The sequence below is a fragment of the Oncorhynchus nerka genome, linkage group LG25, assembly GCF_034236695.1.
Source record: "Oncorhynchus nerka isolate Pitt River linkage group LG25, Oner_Uvic_2.0, whole genome shotgun sequence".
In the NCBI taxonomy this organism is placed as follows: domain Eukaryota; kingdom Metazoa; phylum Chordata; class Actinopteri; order Salmoniformes; family Salmonidae; genus Oncorhynchus; species Oncorhynchus nerka.
This window is the reverse complement of record NC_088420.1, coordinates 16,599,618-16,625,119: the sequence shown is the minus strand read 5'-3', so window position 1 is coordinate 16,625,119 and position 25,502 is coordinate 16,599,618. Positions and strand designations below refer to the sequence as shown.

General features: G+C 43.4%; 1 protein-coding gene across 1 annotated transcript in view; it reads right to left on the bottom strand.

Moving 5' to 3' along the window:
* Nucleotides 1-25,502, bottom strand: part of LOC115109083 (rab GTPase-activating protein 1-like) — a 159,488-nt gene that overhangs the window by 113,192 nt on the left and 20,794 nt on the right. Inside the window, 4 exon segments of the mRNA XM_029633663.2 lie at nucleotides 4,022-4,172; nucleotides 4,498-4,591; nucleotides 17,443-17,551; nucleotides 21,710-21,876. Coding sequence (XP_029489523.1) covers nucleotides 4,022-4,172; nucleotides 4,498-4,591; nucleotides 17,443-17,551; nucleotides 21,710-21,876 — 521 coding nt within the window.

The following is a 25,502-nucleotide window of genomic DNA, read 5'->3' as shown; positions in this document are numbered from 1 at the left end:
GACACAACTTGGTTTGGAGGCTATGTCCATCAAAGCCAAGCCGGGTATCCAGGAGCATCACATTAGAAGGGTTTAAATCAGACATATAGACAACAGAATATGGGCACGGAAGAGCATCACAAGTAGAACGAACTCAATAAATCCAAGCATGTTTCCATGGCAGCTCATCCCAGTGTACAGCATTGTCTGTGGGTTAGAACGCGTGGGTGTCTGATTACTTCTAGCCCCACTCTCCACACTGCTGGTGCTACCTTTGATTGCAGACTCTAACTAAATGCCACTGCAAAGCTAGCTGGAGTGTGGGCCAAATATGACGGTACATAAAAATGTAGCTGAAGCACCTTGAGGAAAAGCAAAAAGATCCCTCAAAGATTTAATGGCATGCGTCATAAAGACCGAAATTGATTTCATTGCGGGCCTGAGTGGAAGAGACTGCATTAGCGGCATTCAAGTGAGAATTGAATGTAGCACAGCCTACATGTAGCACAGCCTCTGAAGAGAACAACCCGTGAAACTGAGACCGTCTGTCTGGGCCAATGCTGGCTTGAGCCGTTTTTCACGTTTCATCCATGAACAGGCTCTTAAAAAATAAATAACACAGTTTAGTGCATCACTGCAACTCTGAAAATACTATCTAAATTGTTTTATTTTTCTCATAGTATATTTGAGATATAAATTAGGCCTAGTAATCAAATCATTTAAATATTGATAATGATGTCAATTGAAGTTGTCAATTGTGAAAACCCTGAGAATCACAGAAAGAGAGAAGAAAATAAAAAATCGATCTTCATTCAGGGAAAACAATATTTATTTCCACAGACGGTGACTTCCAATCTCAGAGACAGACCAACAGCACAGCGTTTGAGACCTCCAATCTGAACCACCACCCAACTTTTCTCATTGGTATTGATTGATCCGGACAGAGGAACTAACGTGAAATGGCTCTTCTGAGGAGTCAACTCCAAATAGCTTTCAATCAGTTTTAAGCCATGGTTCAACAGCAGCACACCTTTGGCAGATCACACAGGGAGAGTAAAAGGTTGTGAAAATGTTAGTTTCATGCTTACTCTCAGCAAAGCGCTACACAGACTGTGTGTGTGTGTGTGTGTGTGTGTGTGTGTGTGTGTGTGTGTGTGTGTGTGTAGTTCAATCCAGGAGTTACCAAGGAAACGCAAAACAAAACAAAAATATATTCCTGTGCTGAGAAGACCCTTGTTTGAAATTACATTCATCCAAGGTCGGAATACTTCAGTCAAAAAGTGAATTTTTGCAGCGCAAAAGACATGATTTGTTTGTCTCTGTACCCAAGACACCTGAGTACCAGCTTCGATTAAGTCTCAAAGGTAACTTGGCCGATAAACATGCCTTAAACTGTTATACTGTCCTATCAGAAACATTCACTGTATCACATACACAAAACGAGAGAACAGCCCTCTCTCTCCTCTCTGCATTACTACCCAGCCTTCTGTCGAAGTGCCATGTGCAATTATTCAAATACGTGTCGCCGTCAGAAAGTCAAGTGAAATGTGCCCTGGTTTACGACATCAATACCCCCCATAACCAGCCACAACTCACTCACTTAGGCTTCAATCTGCATTAGAATCATCATCATCATCGAGTGGAGACAGGCCAATTCATAATGTGGGTATCATCGAGCCCTCTACACCACGTCCCCCTTCCCTCCCCCCAACACTACCCCCTGGGCTTTTATCTGGCTATTAATAGCACCGGCCAACCCCTATATCAACATCATTACATCCAATAAGGAAGGGAGTCTACTCAAAGAATTACAATGAACGAGTGAGCGCTCACCAGGCGATTCTCTGTGTCACATAACCTGCCTTACGTAAACTAGTGTAATAATATATTTAGCAGCTCACATTTTCATCCTCTGTGGGAGGCAAGGCGGCTGGAGCAGATGGAGAGAGAGACAGAAAGAGAACTGTGGCTCTGGGTTAAAGGCGTGTTGCAAGGGTAAATTTACACCCCCAGGCGAAAGACAACAGCCCAGTATAAATACAGTAGATGTGAAAAGAGGAGCCTGTTCTCTTTCATTCAGTCATTTTGCCTGAATCGCCTCCTTGGATTTTATATTTGATCTATTTTCTGTGCCACATGCGCAAGCAGTAACCTTTTGTTTATGGCTCCATTTTATCTCTCTCCCGCTCTCTATCTCCCTCTTCCAATCTCTCCATTTCAGGCAATTGATTACTGCGTTGTATTTCAAGCACGTTCTCCTCCTGGGGGGAATGCGTATTGTATTACACATAAAAGTGAGGACCTGTCGCCTAGTCAACCTCTTCACATGTCCTCATGAAAAAAACATCAATACATTAGTCACTTGGAATTAGCTAGGAGGTATTACATTCATGGCTGCTCCACCAATGGATTATTCAACATGATCTACCAGCGAGACCAGTCGAGATGGAATTTGTTTGGACTGTGGGTGAGCCTAGGTTGGGGGCCAGCTATGGGCTGTCGGCCAGACTATAGAGGATGCTACACATTAGCTGTGGGGTTTTAGTGCCAGGGGACATGGGTCTGATAGGACTAGCCTCTGTCTGACACATGTTCTACACAAGAGTGATGGACCAGTGACCTGTGCAGTAAAGCATGTCACAGTGACTGGGCTACTGCAACACCTACTGCACACTGAGATCAGGATGCCAGAAATACACTTGTTGCAGAAATATACTTAACAGTAGTTACATGACTTATGTTCTATTATAAAGCTACATTTTCTGCTTGTGCACAGAGAGAATGAAAATGAAATATTAAGCTAAAGTTAAAATTTAAGAAATTCTAGTGTGGAGTTATTTTATTTCTTAAGTGTAGATGTGATGCTCTATATGGCGTTGTTAGACACCCTTCCCCATCCCATTGTCACACAAAATCTAAAACATATTTTGAGAGATTACAATAGTGCTTTTTACTGTGGAAAAAAATTCCTGCAATCACCCATTGTTGGCATGAGAACCAACATACCTCCAAGAGAAACATGAGAGAATAGGCTTCAACACCAACCTTGTTCTCTGTGGGATCAGACTGCACACTGTCAAGTTCAACTGAAATTATCTTGATGAAGAGATGCTGCTGCTGTTTTTTAATGCTGTTTCGATGTCAATCATGTTATTGTAAAGCCAATGACATTTCCAAATTGTGTGGACAATTAAGTTTTCCAATTCTAAAACAGCAGGCTCTTTATGGAGCTAATTTAATGGCCAGTTGTGACCGTCATTGAGTCTCTCCAGAGGAACAACTGCAAGGTGACAACTACTGGGTACGTGCATTTAGACACTGTCACATGACACCAAGTTGATGAGCGTGACAACAGTTGTTGTTTTTTTACACCAAAGTCTTCAGGGATCGTCGCAATCTCTGCACTCGAAATTACAATTTGCATGATGGTTATACAGCACATACATTTGACTGGCTCTCGTATTCAGAAAAGGTACATTTCTGCAAAACTTCAATTTTTCATCACCCACACAACATGCAGCCATTTTGAGGATATTTCACAAACTCACCGAGCTTGAGTGAGTGGAGTTGAAATGTGAAACTTGTTCATACAAATGCAGGTGGGAATCAATGATTGCGTGCGTGTGAGGTGCGTTTGAGTGAGGTGCGACAAGTGCGTTTGAGTAAGGTGCGACTGAGGTGCGTTTGAGTGAGGTGGGACTGAGGTGCGTTTGAGTGAGGTGGGACTGAGGTGCGTTTGAGTGAGGTGGGACTGAGGTGCGTTTGAGTGAGGTGGGACTGAGGTGCGTTTGAGTGAGGTGGGACTGAGGTGCGTTTGAGTGAGGTGCGACTGAGGTGCGTTTGAGTGAGGTGCGACTGAGGTGCGTTTGAGTGAGGTGCGACTGAGGTGCGACTGAGGTGCGACTGAGGTGCGACTGAGGTGCGACTGAGTGTGTGTGCGCGGTGTGCGTATGTCCTCTTTACCTTGGTGGTCTGTGAGTGTGTCACAAGTATGTGAGTGTGCCAGTGAGTGTGCGTGTGTGTGTATTTCTCTCCTCCTTACCTTGGTGATGAGGATGCGATATTTCTCCAGCAGGGCCTGGTCACTCTGGCAGCCTGAGAGGAGCTGCCAGACCTCAGCTCTGAGGGCCTCGGGGACCCCAGGCTTCACCAGCGCAGTCAGGCCCTTAGGCCGCACAGACAAGTTCCCATGCCTGACACACAGGAGAGAGATAAGAAACTACTCGACATACAACAGCCAAACTCATCAGGCTAAGGCCATCTACAGTACAGGCATGGATATTCATTATTAATGTTACTCTCCTGAAGCTGATGTTTATTACAGTTAGAATGGAGGATGTTTATTACAATAAGGTCATTATAGTGACCATATGAAAGTAATGCTAACAATTTCATTATTCTCCTCGTGTAGTGGAGGAACAATGAGGTACTTCAGACAAATACATTGAATCTGTTTCCTTATTCAATGACTGAAGGTGTTATTTACTGAACGGTGCTTATCATGACCGCCACACTTACCATCTGTTGAGGATTGCACCCCAGGACTCTAAGATCTTCTCAGGGCAATCCTTGGACACATCACCGGTCCCACTGGAGATCTCACTGTCGCTATCTGCAGGAGACAAGACAAGGCCCAATGGGAGGTGAGATAAGACTAAGATTTTAGCCTATTATGGGATCCCAGTGTGAATTGCATATGGATCACTGGGAACAAACATGTAATTGCATTATGAGCAGCATGACCATTATTAAAAATATATATTCTTTAGGAGTTTTCACACTTTCTTCAGACATTAAGGATAACAGAATAGGAGACAGGCAAGTTGTGATTCCCACTTACAGCTGAGAGAAGTACACCTGTTCCCATTTTAACACACACACACACACACACACACACACACACACACACACGAGCTTCAAGTTCCTCGGTGACCAAATCAATAAGGACTTAAAATTGGTCCACTCACACATGTAGCATCTCTTCTCATTGTTTGGTATGCACCCTCAAATCCTCAAAAAAGTTATACAGTTGCACCACTGAGAGCATCTTGACTGGCTGCATCACAGCTTGGTATGACAACAGCACCAGTAGAACACCAGAGGCGAGCTCCCTCCAAACCAGGGCCTCCACAGTGCATACGGAAAGCATTCAGACCCCTTAACTTTTCCACATTTTGTTAGGTTACAGCCTTATTATAAAATGTATTAAAATAGTCCCCCACCCCATCAATCTATACACAATACCCAATAATAACAAAGCAAAAACGGGTTAAGAAATTTCTGCTAATAAAAAAATGAAGTATCACATTTCCATAAGTATTCAGACCCTTTAGTCAGTACTTTGTTGAAGCACCTTTGGCAGTGATTACAGCTTCGAGTCTTCTTGGGTATGATGCTACAAGCTTGGCACACCTGTATTTGGGGAGTTTCTCCCATTCTTCTCTACAGATCCTCTCAAGCTCTGTCAGGTTGGATGTGGAGTGTCGCTGCACAGCTATTTTCAGGTCTCTTCAGAGATGTTAGATCAGTCCCTGCCGCTGAAAAACATCCCCAAAACATAATGCTGCCACCACAACCACGCTTCACCGTAGGGATGGTGCCAGGTTTCCTCCAGACGTGCCGCTTGGCATTCAGGCCAAGGAGTTCCATCTTGGTTTCATCAGACCAGAAAATCTTGTTTCTCATGGCCAGAGTCTTTAGGGGCCTTTTGGGAAAAATCCAAGTGGGCTGTCATGTGCCTTTTACTGAGGAGTGGCTTCCGTCTGGCCACGCTACCATAAAGGTTTGATTGCGCTGCAGAGATGGTTGTCTTTCTGGAAGGTTCTCCCATCTCCACAGAGGAACTCTGGAGCTCTGTCAGAGTGACCATCAGGTTCTTGGTCACCTTCTTGACCAAGGCCTTTCTCCCCCGATTGCTCAGTTTACCCAGGCAGCCAGCTCTAGGAAGAGTCTTGGTGGTTCCAAATTTCTTCCATTTAAGAATGATGGAGGCCACTGTGTTCTTGGTCAAAGCTGCAGAAATGTTTTGGTACCCTTCCCCAGATCTGTGCCTCGACACAATCCTGTCTCGGAGCAATTCATTCGACCTCATAGCTTGGTTTTTGCTCTGACATGGTCAACTGTGGGACCTTATATAGAGAGGTGTGTGCCTTTCCAAATCCTGACCAATCAATTGAATTTAACACAGGTGGATTCCAATCAAGTTGTAGAAACATCAAAGATGATCAATAGAAACAGGATGCACCTGAGCTCAATTTCGAGTCTCATAGCAAAATATGTGAACACCTGTAAATAAGGTATGTTTTATTATTTGTAAGACCGTTGGAGAATTTTTTTTTTTAAACTCTGAAAACCTGTTTTAGCTTTGAAATTATGGGGTATTGTGTGTAGATTGTTGAGGATTTTTTATAAGCAGAGAGTTTAAGCTGTGGTACCACCCATTCAATAGGGTAATGAGAGTGCATGCACTTGAATGTTTGCTGTGTGAATGCATTGAAATGTGTGCATACACACACACACAAAAGATTTTTCATTTTATACACCAAAAATATAAATTACAGTGGGCTGACAACACAAGAGAAAATGTTGACATTCCAGGTCACATTGCTGCGCATTACAATTGACCAAAACAAGAAAAGGCATGTGCACTTGCGACTTGGGAGAAAAGTGCAGGCAGGCAGAAGCATCCTCTCACAGTGGGAAAGCATTCGGTCCCGTCTACAGCTGACCTCCAGCTAGAAAGCCCTGAAAGGCTTTCTTTTCACGCCGCCTCCACTGACAGCTGGAATGCAGTGGAGCCTTTAGAAATGCCTGTGAATGTACTGTGAATGGCTTCTCCTCCCAGGCAAGGCTTTTTGAAAACAGTGCCGGCCTTGGAGACTGCCTCTCTACCTCCAAGGAGGTGACAACAAAACACAGGTGTGGGTGGACTTTTCACTCCGAAAGGACTACTATTATTTCTACAGTTCGAATGGTAGCACTCGGTACAGCAGAATCTTTACATTTAGTAATTTAGCAGATGGCCTTCTCCAGAGTGACTCCAGAGAGATTTTTCCCCTGGTCGGCTTGGGGCTTCGAACCAGCGATCCTTCAGTTACTGGCCCAAAGCTCTTAACCGCTAGGCTGCCTACACCAGAACCATTCGGATTCCGTTTAGATCCGCAAGCTGTAATCAACTAACGATACACTGTAAATGTACTTACTGTACTTAAGTCTCCCTGGTCAACAAGGCTTGCTAACAAAAAAAAAGTTGTTCAAAGAGCATTCCACCCTCTTGCTATCAAGAACCCATCGAGTAAGAATCAGCATGTGTGGTCACGGAAAAGTGCCGTGTCAGAAGAGCTGTGCTTGTGGGAATCGAGAAAAGCCACCACTGTTTACAGTGTTGGATCATTGCAATGCGCGTTTGGGACACCTTTGGAGTCCAAATGGTGATGTTTTTCCATTGTTTTGCCCTCATTCCAAAAAGGCGCAGTCACCCATATTTATCGTTAAAAAAAAGATATGTGTTCTATCTTAAAACGTGTATTGCCCAAAAGCGTAAGCCTTCTTGGGGTAAAAGGTGTTTGATGTGTACATAGTGTTCTTACAGCTCATTTGTCAAAGTACTGACAGGGCAATAAATATATTTTTTAAGCGATAGTTACATCAAATCAGGATATTATCTTAGAAAATATGGTCGTATCGCTTTGACAATATCGCAATACTATTTTTGCAGTAGATGACTGTACCAAAACTCCAGTATTTCTCCTTCAAAGCTTGTTCTCTAGCTTTTTAAATGAGCTCATTTTTCTTCAGCACTTTGATTTCCGTGATTGATCTAAAATAGTTCTCTCATAGATCCCTCTTGTCCCTCTGCAGAAGACATACAGTGCATTTGGAAAGTATTCAGATCCCTTGATTAAATCGTTCCTTCCCCCCTCAATCCACACACACCCCATAATAACAAAGCCAAAACAGATTTGAAATGTTTGCATATTTATTACACATTTTTAAAAACTTATTTACATAAGTATTCAGACCCTTTGCTATGAAACTCGAAATTGAGCTCAGGTGGATCCTGTTTCCATTGATCATCCTTGAGATGTTTCTACAATTTGGGAGTCCACCTGTGGTAAACACAATTGGGCATGATTTGGAAAGGCACACACCTTCCTATATAAAAGGTCCCACAGTTAACAGTGCATGTCAGAGCAAAAACCAAGTCATGAGGTCGAAGGAATTGTCTGTAGAGTTCCATGACAGGATTGTGTCGAGGCACAGATCTGGGGAAGGGTACCAAAACATTACTACAGCATTGAAGGTCCCCAAAAACACAGTGGCCTCCATTGATCTTAAAATGGAAGAAGTTTGGAACTACCAAGACTCTTCCTAGAGCTGGCCGCCTGGGTAAACTGAGCAATCGGGGGAGAAGGGCCTTGGTCAGGGAGGTGACCAAGAACCCTATGGTCACTCTGACAGAGCTCCAGAGTTCTTATGTGGAGATGGTTGTATTTCTGAAAGGTTCTCCCATCTCTGCAGCACTCCACTAAATCAGGCCTTTATGGGAGAGTGGCTAGACGGAAGCCACTCCCCAGTAAAAGGCACATGACAGCCCACTTGGAGTTTGCCAAAAGGCATCTTTAGGACTCTAAGACCATTAGAAACAAGATGATCTGGTCTGATGAAACCAAGATGGAACATTACGGGCAATTGTGTGTAGATGGATAAGGATTTTTAATCCATTTTAAAATAAGGCTGTAACCTAACAATGTGAAAAATACAAGGGGTCTGAAAACTTTCCGAACGCACTGTACGGTGAGCAATGTTTGGAACATTGAAACGCAATAAAATCACAGTAGAGAATCGCAACATGTATAGAATCGTGAGAATCACAATATATCTCACATCGGCACCTAAATATTGTGATATCGTATTGTGAGGTCCCAGGCTTATAAGAAAGGAGCCTATAAGAGGTTATTTGTTTCCTTTGATTAGTATTTAAATCCCTCAAAAGGCATCTGAGAATGCATTTGGTGTTCTCCATTTTCACCATGTAAAATCCTTGGGTTTCTTATCCTCCCATGTATTTGCATCCTATTGCAACCATCCATATGAACCAATTTTCCCAACTAAAAACCTTACTCATTCAAAATAGAACATTTCAATAGGATGGTGAAAATGGGAAAACACAGAATGAACATGAGTAAAATCCTTTTCAGTAAGTAAACCAGTGGCAGGCAGGGTGGGTGGGTGGGAGGCAGACAGACAGGGCAGGGTTGGTGGGAGGCAGACAGACAGGGCAGGGTTGGTGGGAGGCAGACAGACAGGGCAGGGTTGGTGGGAGGCAGACAGACAGGGCAGGGTTGGTGGGAGGCAGACAGACAGGGCAGGGTTGGTGGGAGGCAGACAGACAGGGCAGGGTTGGTGAGAGGCAGACAGACAGGGCAGGGTTGGTGAGAGGCAGACAGGGCAGGGTTGGTGGGAGGCAGACAGGGCAGGGTTGGTGGGAGGCAGACAGGGCATTGAGTCGGTGGGAGGCAGACAGGGCAGGGTTGGTGGGAGGCAGACAGGGTATTGAGTCAAGCCAGGGAGGGAGAGCCAGGGAAAGGGTGAGGTGAAAACCAGGTGGTCTTATGCCACAGCAGCAGTGAGGGCTGGTGGCGCCAAAGAGCCAACCTCACTTAACCAGATTGGATTGCGCTCCAGTGAAACCACTGAGCCCTCCAGAACCCATCCAAAGCCTCTGGACATCGCAGTCTCAGCTCCAGCCCTGCCTCATCCTCATCCAAAGCCAAAAATTAACAAAAACATGAAAACATCCCATTATCTCTGTCAGGTCCACATTGGGAATCCTAGACATCAATAGGAAATTACTTTGAAATAAAATATTTCAGTTGTGTATATTACATATATTCTATTTGATGACAATTATTTTTCATTAATCTGATCTCGGGTAAGGCAATAGCAGACAAACATTCTCTGTGCCCCCCATACTGTACTGTATTTAGCTAGGCTAGCTGCAAAGATGTCTGACAAAATAATTTTACTAGGTCTTCAAAGGTAAGGCACACTTTCACAAACGGTCTCTTTCCCTCTCAACGTTGTGTACATTCCGAAGTCATCCATTCTATGTGGTGTGTGTGTGTATCTAACCTAACATAGCAGGCAGAAAAATGCATCCTTCATCTCGGTCCGAGCCGGGGGGGAAAACAGCCGCAACGGATTACGGTGATTGTAGTTAATTACCATGTTCTTGCGCTGAACGAGGTTGAATATTTGATTAATGAAAACCACAACTCCCTTCAGCACAGTATAGTTCATGACATGATTTCTCTTGAATGATTTCACTATAGAAAGGTTGGGCTCACAAAAAAAAAAAAATGTACTCCTTGTAATTTAAGTAATTGAGCCAATGTCAGTCAATTAGTTGTTTAATAAGTGAAAAAACCCTGAAATGTCAGTAAATCGCTCAGCACATGCAGCCAGGAGCAGGAGGAGAAAATGTGCGTCTTTTTGTTGTTGTTGCTGCTATTCAAACAATTATAACGCTGCACATGGTCATTTGGCTGACCAATAACCGTTATTCCAAAATTCCATGACCGTCACTTTTTTTCCCCACCTTTATTTAACCAGGTAGGTTAGTTGAGAACAAGTTCTCATTTGCAACTGCGACCTGGCCAAGATAAAGCATAGCAGTGTGAGCAGACAACACAGAGTTACACATGGAGTAAACAATTAACAAGTCAATAACACAAAAGGAGGAACAAAAGGGGAGTCTATATACATTGTGTGCAAAAGGCATGAGGTAGGCGAATAATTAAAATTTTGCAGATTAACACTGGAGTGATAAATGATCAGATGGTCATGTACAGGTAGAGATATGTGTGCAAAAGAGCAGAAAAGTAAATAAATAAAAACAGTATGGGGATGAGGTAGGTAAAAATGGGTGGGCTATTTGCCGATAGACTATGTACAGCTGCAGCGATCGGTTAGCTGCTCAGATAGCAGATGTTTGAAGTTGGTGAGGGAGATAAAAGTCTCCAACTTCAGTGATTTTTGCAATTCGTTCCAGTCACAGGCAGCAGAGAACTGGAACGAAAGGCGGCCAAATGAGGTGTTGGCTTTGGGGATGATCAGTGAGATACACCTGCTGGAGCGCGTGCTACGGATGGGTGTTGCCATCGTGACCAGTGAACTGAGATAAGGCGGAGCTTTACCTAGCATGGACTTGTAGATGACCTGGAGCCAGTGGGTCTGGCGACGAATATGTAGCGAGGGCCAGCCGACTAGAGCGTACAAGTCGCAGTGGTGGGTGGTATAAGGTGCTTTAGTGACAAAACGGATGGCACTGTGATAAACTGCATCCAGTTTGCTGAGTAGAGTGTTGGAAGCAATTTTGTAGATGACATCGCCAAAGTCGAGGATCGGTAGGATAGTCAGTTTTACTAGGGTAAGTTTGGCGGCGTGAGTGAAGGAGGCTTTGTTGCGGAATAGAAAGCCGACTCTAGATTTGATTTTAGATTGGAGATGTTTGATATGAGTCTGGAAGGAGAGTTTACAGTCTAGCCAGACACCTAGGTACTTATAGATGTCCACATATTCAAGGTTGGAACCATCCAGGGTGGTGATGCTGGTCAGGCGTGCAGGTGCAGGCAGCGAACGGTTGAAAAGCATGCATTTGGTTTTACTAGCGTTTAAGAGCAGTTGGAGGCCACGGAAGGAGTGTTGTATGGCATTGAAGCTCGTTTGGAGGTTAGATAGCACAGTGTCCAAGGACGGGCCGGAAGTATATAGAATGGTGTCGTCTGCGTAGAGGTGGATCAGGGAATCGCCCGCAGCAAGAGCAACATCATTGATATATACAGAAAAAGAGTCGGCCCGAGGATTGAACCCTGTGGCACCCCCATAGAGACTTCCAGAGGACCGGACAGCATGCCCTCCGATTTGACACACTGAACTCTGTCTGCAAAGTAATTGGTGAACCAGGCAAGGCAGTCATCCGAAAAACCGAGGCTGCTGAGTCTGCCGATAAGAATATGGTGATTGACCGAGTCGAAAGCCTTGGCAAGGTCGATGAAGACGGCTGCACAGTACTGTCTTTTATCGATGGCGGTTATGATATCGTTTAGTACCTTGAGCGTGGCTGAGGTGCACCCGTGACCGGCTCGGAAACCAGATTGCACAGCGGAGAAGGTACGGTGGGATTCGAGATGGTCATTGACCTGTTTGTTGACTTGGCTTTCGAAGACCTTAGATAGGCAGGGCAGGATGGATATAGGTCTGTAACAGTTTGGGTCCAGGGTGTCTCCCCCTTTGAAGAGGGGAATGACTGCGGCAGCTTTCCAGTCCTTGGGGATCTCAGACGATATGAAAGAGAGGTTGAACAGGCTGGTAATAGGGGTTGCGACAATGGCGGCGGATAGTTTCAGAAATAGAGGGTCCAGATTGTCAAGCCCAGCTGATTTGTACGGGTCCAGGTTTTGCAGCTCTTTCAGAACATCTGCTATCTGGATTTGGGTAAAGGAGAACCTGGAGAGGCTTGGGCGAGTAGCTGCGGGGGGGGGCGGAGCTGTTGGCAGAGGTTGGAGTAGCCAGGCGGAAGGCATGGCCAGCCGTTGAGAAATGCTAGCCTCAGTGCAGTGGGCAGCTGGGAGGAGGTGCTCTTGTTCTCCATGGACTTCACAGTGTCCCAGAACTTTTTGGAGTTGGAGCTACAGGATGCAAACTTCTGCCTGAAGAAGCTGGCCTTAGCTTTCCTGACTGACTGCGTGCATTGGTTCCTGACTTCCCTGAACAGTTGCATATCGCAGCCCTATCACACACACACCCACACTAGGGCTGCACGATTCATCAAATTCAGATCGAAATTTCGATATTGACATGTTCAATGTCCTTATCAAAAGAGGCTGCGATTTTCTCCTTTCTTTGGACACTCTGACACTTCTTTGATACCTCCAATAAGATGAGCACACTCCGTTCATTCACTCTCTATATGCACAGAGGATGCTGACCAATCAGAAGCGGGCTCTCAATCTGTGCATGGTATGTACATGCTGGCCAATCACAACCATCCCCACTTAGAGTGAACAGTTAGGTGCTGGTGAGGAGAGATAGCATTTACATACATTTCCACAAACATTAATGACGTCTATTGTTGTCCATGTACAGTACCAGTCAAAAGTTTGGACACATACTCATTCAAGGGTTTTTCTTGATTTTCACTATTTCCTACATTGTTGAATAATAGTGAAGACATCAAAACTATGAAATAACACATTTGGAATCATGTAGAAACTATAAGAAGTGCTATATAGAATATATTTAGATTTTTGAAATTCTTCAAAGTAGCCACCCTTTGCCCTGATGACAGCTTTACACACTCTTGGCATTTTCTCAACCAGCTTCATGAGGTAGTCACCTGGAATACATTTCAATTAACAGGTGTGCCTTGTTAAAATAGTCCCTTTCCTTTTTAACGCATTTGAGCCAATCAGTTGTGTTGTGACAATTTAGAGGTGATATACAGAAGAAAGCTCTATTTGGTAAAGACCAAGTCCATATTATGGCAAGAAGAGCTCAAATAAGGAAGGAGAAACGACAGTCAATCATTACTTTAAGACATGAAGTCAATCCGGAACATTTCAAGAACTCTTCAAGTGCAGTCGCAAAAACCATCAAGCGATATGATGAAACTGGCTCTCATGAGGACTGCCACAGGAACTGAAGACCCAGAGTTACCTCTGCTGCAGAGGATAACTTCATTAGAGCTACCAGCCTCAGAAATTGCAGCCCAAATAAATGCTTTACAGAGTTCAATAACAGACACATCAACATCTACTGTTCAGAGGAGACTGTGTGAATCAGGCCTTCATGGTTGAAGGATGTGATACAGCCCTGGATTCGAACCAGGGACTGTAGTGACGCCTCTTGCACTGAGATGCAGTGCCTTAGACCGCTGTGCCACTCGGGAGCCCAGACACCAACAAGAAGAAGATACGTGTTTGGGCCATGAAACACGAGCAATGGACATTAGACCGGTAGAAATCTGTCCTTTGCTCTGATGAGTCCAAATCACAGTTCCCACGTGAAGCATGGAGGAGGTGGTGTGATGGTGTTTTGCTGGTGACACTTGGTGATTTATTTAGAATTCAAGGCACACTTAACATGCATGGCTACCACAACATTCTGCAGCGATACGCCATTCAATCTGGTTTGCGCTTAGTGTGACTATCATTTGTTTTTCAACAGGACAATGAGCCAAAAAACACCTCCAGGCTGTGTAAGGCCTATTTGACCAAGAAGGAGAGTGATGGAGTACTGCATCAGATGACCTGGCCTCCATAATCACCTGACCTCAACCCAATTGAGATGGTTTGGGATGAGTTGGGCCGCAGAGTGAAGGAAACACAGCCAACAAGTGCTCAGTATATGTGAGAACTCCTTCAAGACAGCTGGAAATGCATTCCTCATGAAGTTGGTTGAGAGAATGCTAAGTGTGCAAAGCTGTCATCAAGGCAAAGGGTGGCTACTAGGAAGAATCTAAAATATATTTTGATATGATTAACACTTTTTTGGTTACTACATTGTGTTATTTCATAGTTGGTCTTCACCATTATTATACAATGTAGAATATAGTAAAAAGAAAGAAATACCCTGGAATGAGTAGGTGCCCAAACTTTTGAATGGTACTGTATGTTTTAGTTTGTTAACAACAAAAAAGTAAAACTAATATATTACAAAAACATGACTCCTATATACACTGTCAGCAAAGACTGCTTCAAGAAGATAAACAAGCAGGACAGGAGATATAAGATTCCATCTCGCACATATTTTTCCCAAGTCACCATCCCAACACAGTATAACAAAATTAATGGAGTAATTGAATGAGCACACACGTTGATTATTACACGATTACATAAGACCTTGGGTCTAGGAGAACAACTGAGCCCTACATTCGTTAGAAAGTACACTTTATTGATGAGTTTCAACTGAAAGGTCTGTGCTTGTAAACATCATAGGCTCCTTTAACCGCCTTGGGCCTGAATGAGGACCAGCAAGTGTGCATAATGATAACGGCGCAAACGTGGCAAAGGCCAACTCGTTGAATGACTGAACCAAACGTGGCAAAGGCCAGCTCGTTGAATGACTGGACCAAACGTGGCAAAGGCCATCTCGTTGAATGACTGGACCAAACGTGGCAAAGGCCAACTCGTTGAATGACTGGACCAAACGTGGCAAAGGCCAACCTGTTGAATGACTGGACCAAACGTGGCAAAGGCCATCTCGTTGAATGACTGGACCAAACGTGGCAAAGGCCATCGCGATGAATGACTGGACCAAACGTGGCAAAGGCCATCGCGATGAATGACTGGACAAGACTCCAATGTTTTGGACACAGGTCACACTTTTTCCCAATTTGATTCAAGAATACACATGAGAACCCCCTCCAACTCACAAGGCAGGCAATACGCTTGACCTCCTCTTTACTAGAGGATGTTGCCTACTAACCTCAAGGCAACCCCCCTCCAGGTCTCTGATCACTACTTTGTTTCCTTTGTCTCCCTCTCCTCTAGCCCTAACCACTCAGCCCTTACCCAGACGGTCACTACCCATATGGTAATGCGCCTTCATCTTCACTCTCCCACTACTCTCTCTCCTTCTATCCTATAATCTCTCCCTCCTGCTAAATCCTTCTGCCTCCTGCTAAATCCTTCTCCTCCTTCTGATTAGACTACTGCAATGCTCTACTCTCCAGCTACCCGGTTAAAGCACTAAATAAACTTCAGTTAGTGCTAAACATGGCTGATAGAATCCCAACTATAACCCAAAAATGTGATAATATTACTCCAGTGCTAGCCTCTCTACACTGGCTTCCTATTAAGGCAAGGGCTCATTTCAAGGTTTTACTGCTAACCTACAAAGCACTACATGGGCTTGCTCCTTCCCATCTCTCCAATTTGGTCCTGCCGTACATACCTACTGGACGCTACGGTCACAAAATGCAGGCCTCCTTACTGTCCCTAGAAGTTCTAAGCAAACCGCAGGAAGCAGGGCTTTCTCCTATAGAGCTCCATTTTTATGGAATGGTCTGCCTATCCATGTGTGAGACAGACTCAGTCTCGACCTTTAAGTACTTATTGAAGACTCATCTCTTCAGTAGGTCCTATGATTGAGTGTAGTCTGGCCCAGGGGTGCAAAGGTGAACGGCAAGGCACTGGAGCAACGAACCGCCCTTGCTGTCTCTGCCTGGTCGGCTCCCCTCTCTCCACTGGGATTCTTTGCCTCTGACCCTATTGCAGGGACTGAGTCACTGGCTTACTAGTGCTCTTCAGTTAGTGCTCTTCAGTTAGTGCTTCCATACCGTGACCTTCCTGTCCGGTTTTGCACCCCCTCGGGCTCGTGCCGTGGAGGAGATCTTCATGGGCTATAGCCTTGTCTCAGGGTAGTAAGGTGGTGGTCTGTTGATATCCTTCTAGTGGTTTGGTGGCTGTGTTTTGGCAAAGTGGATGGAGTTATATCCTGCCTGGTTGGCCCTGTCCATGCAGCATGAATGGGGAGCTAACATGATGCAGCCCAGACTCCCAGTGCTGGCTAAGAGGGGCAGGCACGGTACACTTGTGCTATAAGGGGGACATCAGCAGCGCTGATACAGACTTGATCCATGAGACACATTTGACAGAAGTACCGAAAGAAAAACAAAATCTAGTACCAACCTGTTTATGTTCTAGTGTTGAAAAAGTACAGGAGTTTCAGTATACCTTGTAACACTACTACACCCGTGCCATCGCCTCACCCTCATGACAGCTCACACACACCCAAACTAAATTAAACTTCATAGTTGATTCATGGCCGCCACATGTGAGGAGGGGGGCGAGCCTCAAGAAAATGCAACGTGAGCCAACGTGTTGATAATGTTCAATTATCTGGACAGATCTAATCTGGATGAGGTGTTCCCGCCAGCGAGGAGAAACGATTGCCCGAAATATATCAATAAAACAAATGCTCTCCTCCAACAAGCGGTTTGTGTAAAAGCAATCTGTTTTCTTTCCTCTCTCGCCTTGTACATCTAAGTAAGCTCCAAGACGCAGGTCGTTTTTCTTGTAAATTATGGGGGAAGGAGTGCATTTTTCAACCAAGAAATATTTGGTCATGAAATGTTGTCTGTGTCAATGAGGAGGATGGAATTCAATGTGCCATGTCGTTTTGCCTGGAGAGCTGTGTACGTTCTCATGGTGACCTTGGAGAGGTTAGGGAAAGGCCAGCCAACATGTCAACACTAGCACCCCAACACAACAACACACCCTTACTAAGTCTTCAGGGGGAACAGAGACTTATATGGAGACCGAAAGAGGCGGGAGAGAGATGGAATGAAATAGAAAGAGTGAGAGAAAGGGGGCTGGATAGAGGGAGAGAGGGAAAGAGACAGGGAGGGAGACGGGAAGAGAGAGAGAGAGACAGGGAAAAACAGAAAGAGCTCCATACCTTCCTCAGGCTCCTCTTCCTCAACATGGACCAAGTTGTTCCTCTCAGTCTCCCTCTGCAGGCTCACTACCTCCAACATGGAATCAGCCTGGCCATCCTTCTCACCACCCTACACACACACACAGTGGGGGATTAATCTGTTAACACATCAAGTGTTATGGATAACTGCAACAGCACTGACAAGTCAATTCTACATGCAAAAAAAATCTGATTTTGTAACAGAGCTGTTGGAAAGTCTCTTTAGACATCCTCAATATGTTTCAGAGTGCCTCAGTCTGAAAAAACACCTTCTAAAGTTAGCATCACCTTTGCCACTGCCCGAGGGGAGCGCGCTGAAAATATAATTACACGTACAGGAGGAAATGAAATAGAGCGGCAGTGGAGAGCCAAGGATCCCACCAGCGGCCTTTTGACCAGACTGTCTGGCAATAGGGTTCACAGGGAGCCTGTGCAATCAGAGCACAGAAAGACTGTGCTCACTCACCTACGCAGGTCACTTCTTAAGTTGGGCTTTGTCACATTGCACACATTGATGGTTTTGTATCACTGTTGTTGATACTGGGGTCATATGGACTCAGCACTCATGGTGAGAAGTGGATTTAAACTAACACTAAGTGCAAGGACACAAATTGAAAACTATACTGTACATCCAAGACATTTATAGGCAATGCATAGTTTTCTAATCGCTAGACAGTCATACATAGTAAATTATAATATTGCCGTAATGACTAAGGTTTAGACAGTAGAGATAAGGATGTCACAATAAGCAATGTTTGCAATAATACCCTAGTGAAGGACCCTCCACCAACACCTCAAACCCTTTTTATTTCCTTGTGAAATATGTTGAGAGTGCGACAACAGTCACTGTTATTCCGCCGTTAATGAGAAGTCCGCGGAACAAATTAAATCATATACGTAGCTAGTGGCTGGGATTAGAATCTTGTGCACACACTACAATGGCTCTCTTTTAATTAGCTTCCAACTACAGCAGCCGGCATTCTTTCCTGCCTGCTGATTAGATAACTAGAGAGAGAGGCAATCAGCCAGGGTCCTAATTACTACAGCCAGATAATGACAGGCTTCCTCGTATTAGGGCACCCAATGATACAAAGGCTACGTCTCAAACGCACCCTAAGCAGTGTACTACAGCGGGAATAGGTTGCCATTTGGGACGGACCCAAAGCCTCCGTTTGCTGCCTCACCTGCTCCCCGGAAGCAGAGTGGAGAGGATATCTGCCTTTCAAACAAACAGGCAACGGGTTTGTGTTTCCAACTCTGGCTTGGATGGGGATGCACTTGTGTGCTTAGCCGGCAATTGAATGAGTTGTCGCCCTCATGCATTTCGGAGGGGCATGGGTCACGTACATTGGGTGTGGTTGTACGCGTGTACCCAACAGGCTCGGTTGCATCGGATTAGATAGAGGGATATCTTGATAGTTATAAGTTGCTTTGTTTCCTGTGTCTGTGCAGGGTCATCTATTCCTCACTTAACATGGAGGACTACCAGAAGAAAACAATAGGACCGATACCTCCACCTTCGTGCAAGGTAAGCTTTAGTCCTGGCATTGCTTTTCATCTTTTAGAGTTGAAATTTGTAGGACCAGTAAGCAGAACACACAACAGCACTCTTGTATTTCCCTTGTCGTATTCACTAGAAAGAAGATGGAAGCCAGTGGGGCAAAACAGGGAGGACTACTAGAACAATAACAGAAGGTTGGTTAAAACATTAGGTGTACTCTTTCAAAACAGAACAATATTTCATCTTCTTGTAGGCATTTTATTATAGCCATTGCGTTTGCCGAGAAGGAGCTAAAGACATTCAAATTTTACCCTGTTGTTATGCTCATTGTCATGGTGACCTGACAGCTGCATGTTCTAAATTCCTCCTTTTAAATTCAGACTTTCCACTGCTTTAATTTCTTCACGTTCCCAACAGTAAGTTAGCTACTTGCCGTAGCCTACTTGTAAATCATTTATAAATAATGACCTTGTATTTTCCTGTTATGGTGAATAAAAAGTTGGCTCCTTAAAGTGTTGTCAGATATGTTCTGGTAATTATATGAGTTGGCTAGAATTAGGGATGTGCATCTCTCCTTCCAAGCATGATACGATGCGCATCTCCTGTAGATACAATACAGGAACAATATTTTTTTGTTTGCATCGAACCAAATCGTTTCAATTACATTTTTTGCATGAACAAATTAATTTCCCATTCTAAATTACAATCTGACATCAATGGAACTCAGGAACTGTGCCTCTGAGCTGAAACTGTGTGAACTGACTTCTCCAAGTGACTCTCTGTCTGTATGTCTGTCTGTCTGTCTGTCTGTCTGTCTGTCTGTGTGAGTGATATGATTTCTCTCCCCTTGTGGGGACCAGAAGTCCTCACAAAGAGAGTAAAGCAAGTTAAATTCCAACATGTCACTGGACCCCACAAGGAAAAAGGCTTTTTAAGACTTAAGGGTTAGGTTTAGGGAAAATACAATTTTGAAGAGAATACTATCCTTGTGGGCACCAAAAAATGTATTCCCATTCAAAATCGTATTTTGAATTCTAATTCTAACCATAACCCTAAACCTAATTCTAAAAAAGCCTTTTTCCTTGTGGGGCCCAGTGAAATGTCAGAATTTAACTTGCTTTACTCTCCTTGTGAGGACCAAAAAATGTATAACAAACGTGTGTGTGATGGGGAACATGAACGGATCATCTACCACAATTAGTGTGGGGGTGGGGGGGGCAATTCTGCCTTTTGTTAACTTGTCATTTTAACAGATGAGAAATGTTGAGCAAGTAACACATCAATATGGATCTTTAGAAATTAACTATGACATAGCCAAATAATATAACACCGCTTTTGATTTCACCCCAGTCTCAAAAGCAAATGGCTTTGAGTGTTTGTAACTTCACAAGAGAGCTGCTCTTCCTCCGCGCCAACCAATGCACCGGACAGTACAGCTCGCAAAAAAATTATTGCTGTCCTTGATATTAAATCACACCTTTACAATGTTTGCAAATGCACTGACTGTTTAAAGCAAAACTAGAACAACTATTCAATGGTGAACCTTGCAATCAAAAAGCCCCAATCTACAGTTAGATGTGCGATCAGAAAGATGCGAGTGGGGTCCACTCTGGTAGCCTACAGAACTCTGCTGGTAAAACACAACTTTCTACAGTGCATTTGGTAACAATGACCCAGCAAATTGCCTGGCTAGTCACCCAACTAATAGAGCCTGTGACTTGACATTACGGAAGCCATTTTACAAGCAATTGAATGCTGAAGGTGGCGCGAGCAGCTACGCACTGTGCACACAATTGTTATCCGACTTGAAGATCAATGATGCATAAATGCAGTCAAAGGATTAGAGGTATTTTCGTAACGTTTGGATCGATTGTCTGACAGATTCACGCTACACTTGGAACGATTTGGTTTCCTACGGACCGATGAACTCGTATCTTAAACATTTGAACCGGGGACCGATGTTTATCGGTGAATCGTTACATCATTAAAATTAATAAATTAATTGGTTTATGCAGGTCCTAGGAAACATAAGGCTAACAACATTTATTTTCAAAAAGAATAGAAAAGCATATTTTTTGTTTTATTATGTTATGTTTTTTTTTTTTTAAACAAAGCCCCCATCCTCATTTTTTTTATTGCTGAAGAAGCATTAATCTTCTCTTTCCAATCATGTCAACAACAAAACATGTAAAAACCTCGACCTGGCTGAACCACTGCAGGATGACTTCACAAAGTAGCTTTTTGGTTGGATGCGATCACAACATCGTGATGCGCTCTCTCTTCTTTCAAACGCCAACATTAATTTTGCCATAATAATCCATCATTTATTAGCCAAACATAAATATTTACCTGTCAAGGTCAAGAGGGGGAACAAAAAATATATATATATATTTGCGTGTGTGTGTGTAAAAATAAATATATAAAGCATTTTTGTGAAGATTTGTGAATGAAAATAAAAAGTGTGATGTTGGACAACAGTATGTTAATGATTTAATGCGTGCCAAAGACGGCAAAATGAAAGGCAACATTTATACTGAGGGGTTGGTGGGACTATTAAATACATTACCGCAAATCATGACTATGTCGGTTGGCGGAAATAAAAGCACAGGCTTTGTTGCCGGCAATACCTTTCAGATATAAAGAATAAGTGACAAAACGTTGGCTGAAAAACATCCTGATGAGAAAGATATGTAATGAATACGACTCTGATGAGGTTGTGCTATCAAGGCCTACTAAGTGCCCCGGTACCTGTTTGAGTTTGAGGTAGAAGGTCTCGCTGAAGGCCTTGCGGCTGAAGTACCAGAAGCGCTCGTTGGCCGGGTAGACACGCACCAGTGTCTCCAGCAGGAAGCGCACTGGCTCCAACACCTCAGTCACCACCAGGTCCACGGCCACAGTCATGTACACCTGCTTGTCTGGAGAGAGACCACCACAAAGGTCAAGGTTACACACTGGAGGGCTAGGGGTGGTGGGGGGGTTAAATCAGAGCTCTGTAGTGCCAACAGTGGCTCTAGAATTTAAACAAGTACCATGTAGGCTACCTGCCCTAGTCAAAGTGGGCATTGCAGGTTGACAATGAAGTGGATGAAGTGAAAAAGGTATTAACTTGCTTTAATTGTGTGTTTAGAGGGAAGAAAACATTTAGCACCTGCTGTTTTAAATGAGGTACACCACCATGATTTACTAAGAGAAATCTTGGATCCCACAGCAGCCACTAACTATACTACGGACAGCACCTCACCTACCTCGCTCACCATTCCCATAGGAAGATAGACTATTGATAAATGCAGAATTGAAATCATATTACTACAACCAAGAACAACAAACTCTTTGAATATCTAAGGAAACTGCATTCCAAATTATATATTGTGATGAAAAACTGCGTAAATCTAATCTGTCCTATAGCAAAAAGTGACGTCTGGGGTAACAGATTTTCCAACAAACAATTGCAAGAAAAGTAAACAAGAACAGATAGCAATCGCTGAGGTGTAAAAGATGGGGGGAAACCTCACAGTGAGAAGGTTTTATTATTGTAATGAACCAAAAGAAACTGCCTTGTAAAGAATGGCCTACAAGTGTATTCCAATTAGGATAAAGTCAAGGATAAAATATTGGTTTAGAAAGATGTTTTCGGAAACGGCATCCCTTCAAGCTTCAGATACCATAAGACTACTTTCCCTGTGGGCCGAATCAAAGACAAAGAAGAAGGATTTGTTTAGCTAAGATCGCTAGGGCTGTTGTTACATTTTTTTTAGAAGTCTAGTCTCTCCCAGTTTTGACATGAAGTAAGCTGTGTGGTTTAAAGGGATGGTTCTTCGCTAGATAGTGTAGAGTCAAAGCCTTGTGTCTACAGGCTATTTTGTACAAATAAAAAAATTATGTTCATGTTTTGTAGGCAGTGTGCCAGCGCCTACAGCTTCAAATAAAAATAAAAAACAACTATTAGCTACAGTAAAAAATATATATTATTTATAGGTGAGCTGCTCTTCTCCAGCACCGACCAATGCTGATGTAACACAATATCCAATGTTTACATGCATGTTCTGCCAGTTTCATCAGCAGCTTCTCCCCGTGTGGAAACATTATTATATATTGTCTGTTTTCTTTGAGGAAGAAGTGTGGCTTTGTATTTTAGACTACCCAACTCCCCTGAGACGGGTTGCTTTGACAAGCTGCCATTTAGGTTCAAGTCAAACTCTCCTGACTTCAGAGTAAGCAACTCTAATTTGTTTGATATACAGTCAGAAACTATTCATACCCCTTGACTTATTTCACATTGTGCTGTTACAGCCTGAATTCAAAATGGATTAAATAGATTTTTTTTCTCTCACACACACAAATACTATGACACTCCAAATTGACCTCAGGCTCATCCAATTTCCTTTGATCATCCTTGAGCTGTCACGAAAACTTGATTGAGTCCATCAATTGTTTGGACATGATTTAGAAAGAAAAACACCTGTCTATATAAGGTCCCACAGTTGACAGTGCATGTCAGAGCAGAACCTATACCATGAAGTCCAAGGAACTGTCTGTAGATCTCTGATATAGAATTGTGATGAGGTATATCTGGGGAAGGGTAGAAAACAATTCCTAGAGTGTTTGTATTTATTATGGATCCCCATGCCTAGACAGCAGCTACTATTCCTGGGGTCTGAAAGTTTAAGAGCACAGTGGTCTCCATCATTGGGAAATGGAAAACATATGGAACTACCTGGACTCTGCCTAGAGTAGGCAGTCAGACCAAACTGAGCAACTGGTTTGGTCAACTGAGAACCTGCTCCAGAGTGCAAACAACTTTAGACTGGTGCGAATATTTACTTTCCAACAAGACAATGATCTGAAGCATACAGCTTCAACACTGGAATGGCTAAAGAATGTGAAAGTCCTTGAGTGGCCCAGCCAAAGCCCAGACTTGAATCCCATTGAAAATGTGTGGAAAGACTTCAAGATTGATGTTCACCGCCGCTCACAATCTAACTTAACAGAGCTTTAGAAAATCTGCAAGGAAGAACGGGAGAAAATCCCCAAATCCAGATGCGCAAAGCTGATACAGACATACCCAGGAAGACCCACAGCTGTAATCCCTGCCGAAAAGTGCTTCTACAAAGTACTGACTGGGCGGTGTGAATACTTATGTAAATTAGATATTTATGTATTTACATTTTCAATAAATTAGCAAAAATGTCTAAAAACATGTTTTCACTTTATCATTATGGGGTATTGTGTGTAGACCACATTCTAACAATAACATTTTTGAACAAGGGGTATGAATACTTTCTGAAGGCACTGTGATGAGTTCAGTGAGGTGATGTCGTGCCCTTGCACTGCGCAGTAGTGTCTTACTGTGCATTACACTGGGCCCCGATATATGAAAAGGTGTCCAAATCACCTGTCTATTTGGCTGCCTGTGTCAAAAAGGAAAAATATGACACTTTGCAAGCCATCTAAAGGAAAAGGTGGTATCAAATGTTAGAGGCATTGACTATTTTGTGACTGTTCAAAACTACGAAAATGTCACCACAATTTTAGCCAACTACATCATTTAACTTGATAATGATCTAAAAAATAAAAAACATTTAATTGAATAGATTTCTGTTATAATATGACCTGTTGGTTGGATGCTGGCTATATAGGTGGAGTCCGGAACAACCTGGACTGGACAATTAGCTATAATTAGCCAGAAATGAAAAACTCAAAAACATTCAAGTCTACCACATCCCCTTTCCTCTGTCTCTGATAACCACTGAGGCTGAACGCTGCTAGCGCTCTAAACACATCCCAGAACACAACAACAATATTGCTATTAAAATAAGCTTTGTAAATGCAGAGAAAGAATATTCTGGTCTCAAAAAGCAAATAAGTACCTTCCCCTTGTTATTATCATAACTGAAGCTTTTTCCATCCATCCTCACATGAAAAAGACGGACACTATAATAAAAAATCTTTCATTTTTGTTGTATTATTCTGCCTATGTATTCTGGGCAAAGACATCCATTGGAATTGATGAAAGAGACAAAAATTGAAGGATCTGCCTGGCCAGCTATGAATGTGACAGCAGTATTCTGTATGACAAGCAACACTTTGACAATTACATGCTAGGCTGGTTAACAATGACATGCTGCAGTATGCTAGTGTTAGGCTGGTTAACAATGACATGCTGCAGTATGCTAGTGTTAGGCTGGTTAACAATGACATGCTGCAGTATGCTAGTGTTAGGCTGGTTAACAATGACATGCTGCAGTATGCTAGTGTTAGGCTGGTTAACAATGACATGCTGCAGTATGCTAGTGTTAGGCTGGTTAACATGCTGCAGTGACATGCTGCAGTATGCTAGTGTTAGGCTGGTTAACAATGACATGCTGCAGTATGCTAGTGTTAGGCTGGTTAACAATGACATGCTGCAGTATGCTAGTGTTAGGCTGGTTAACAATGGCATGCTGCAGTATGCTAGTGTTAGGCTGGTTAACAATGGCATGCTGCAGTATGTTAGGCTGGTTAACAATGTGCTGCAGTATGCTAGTGTTAGGCTGGTTAACAA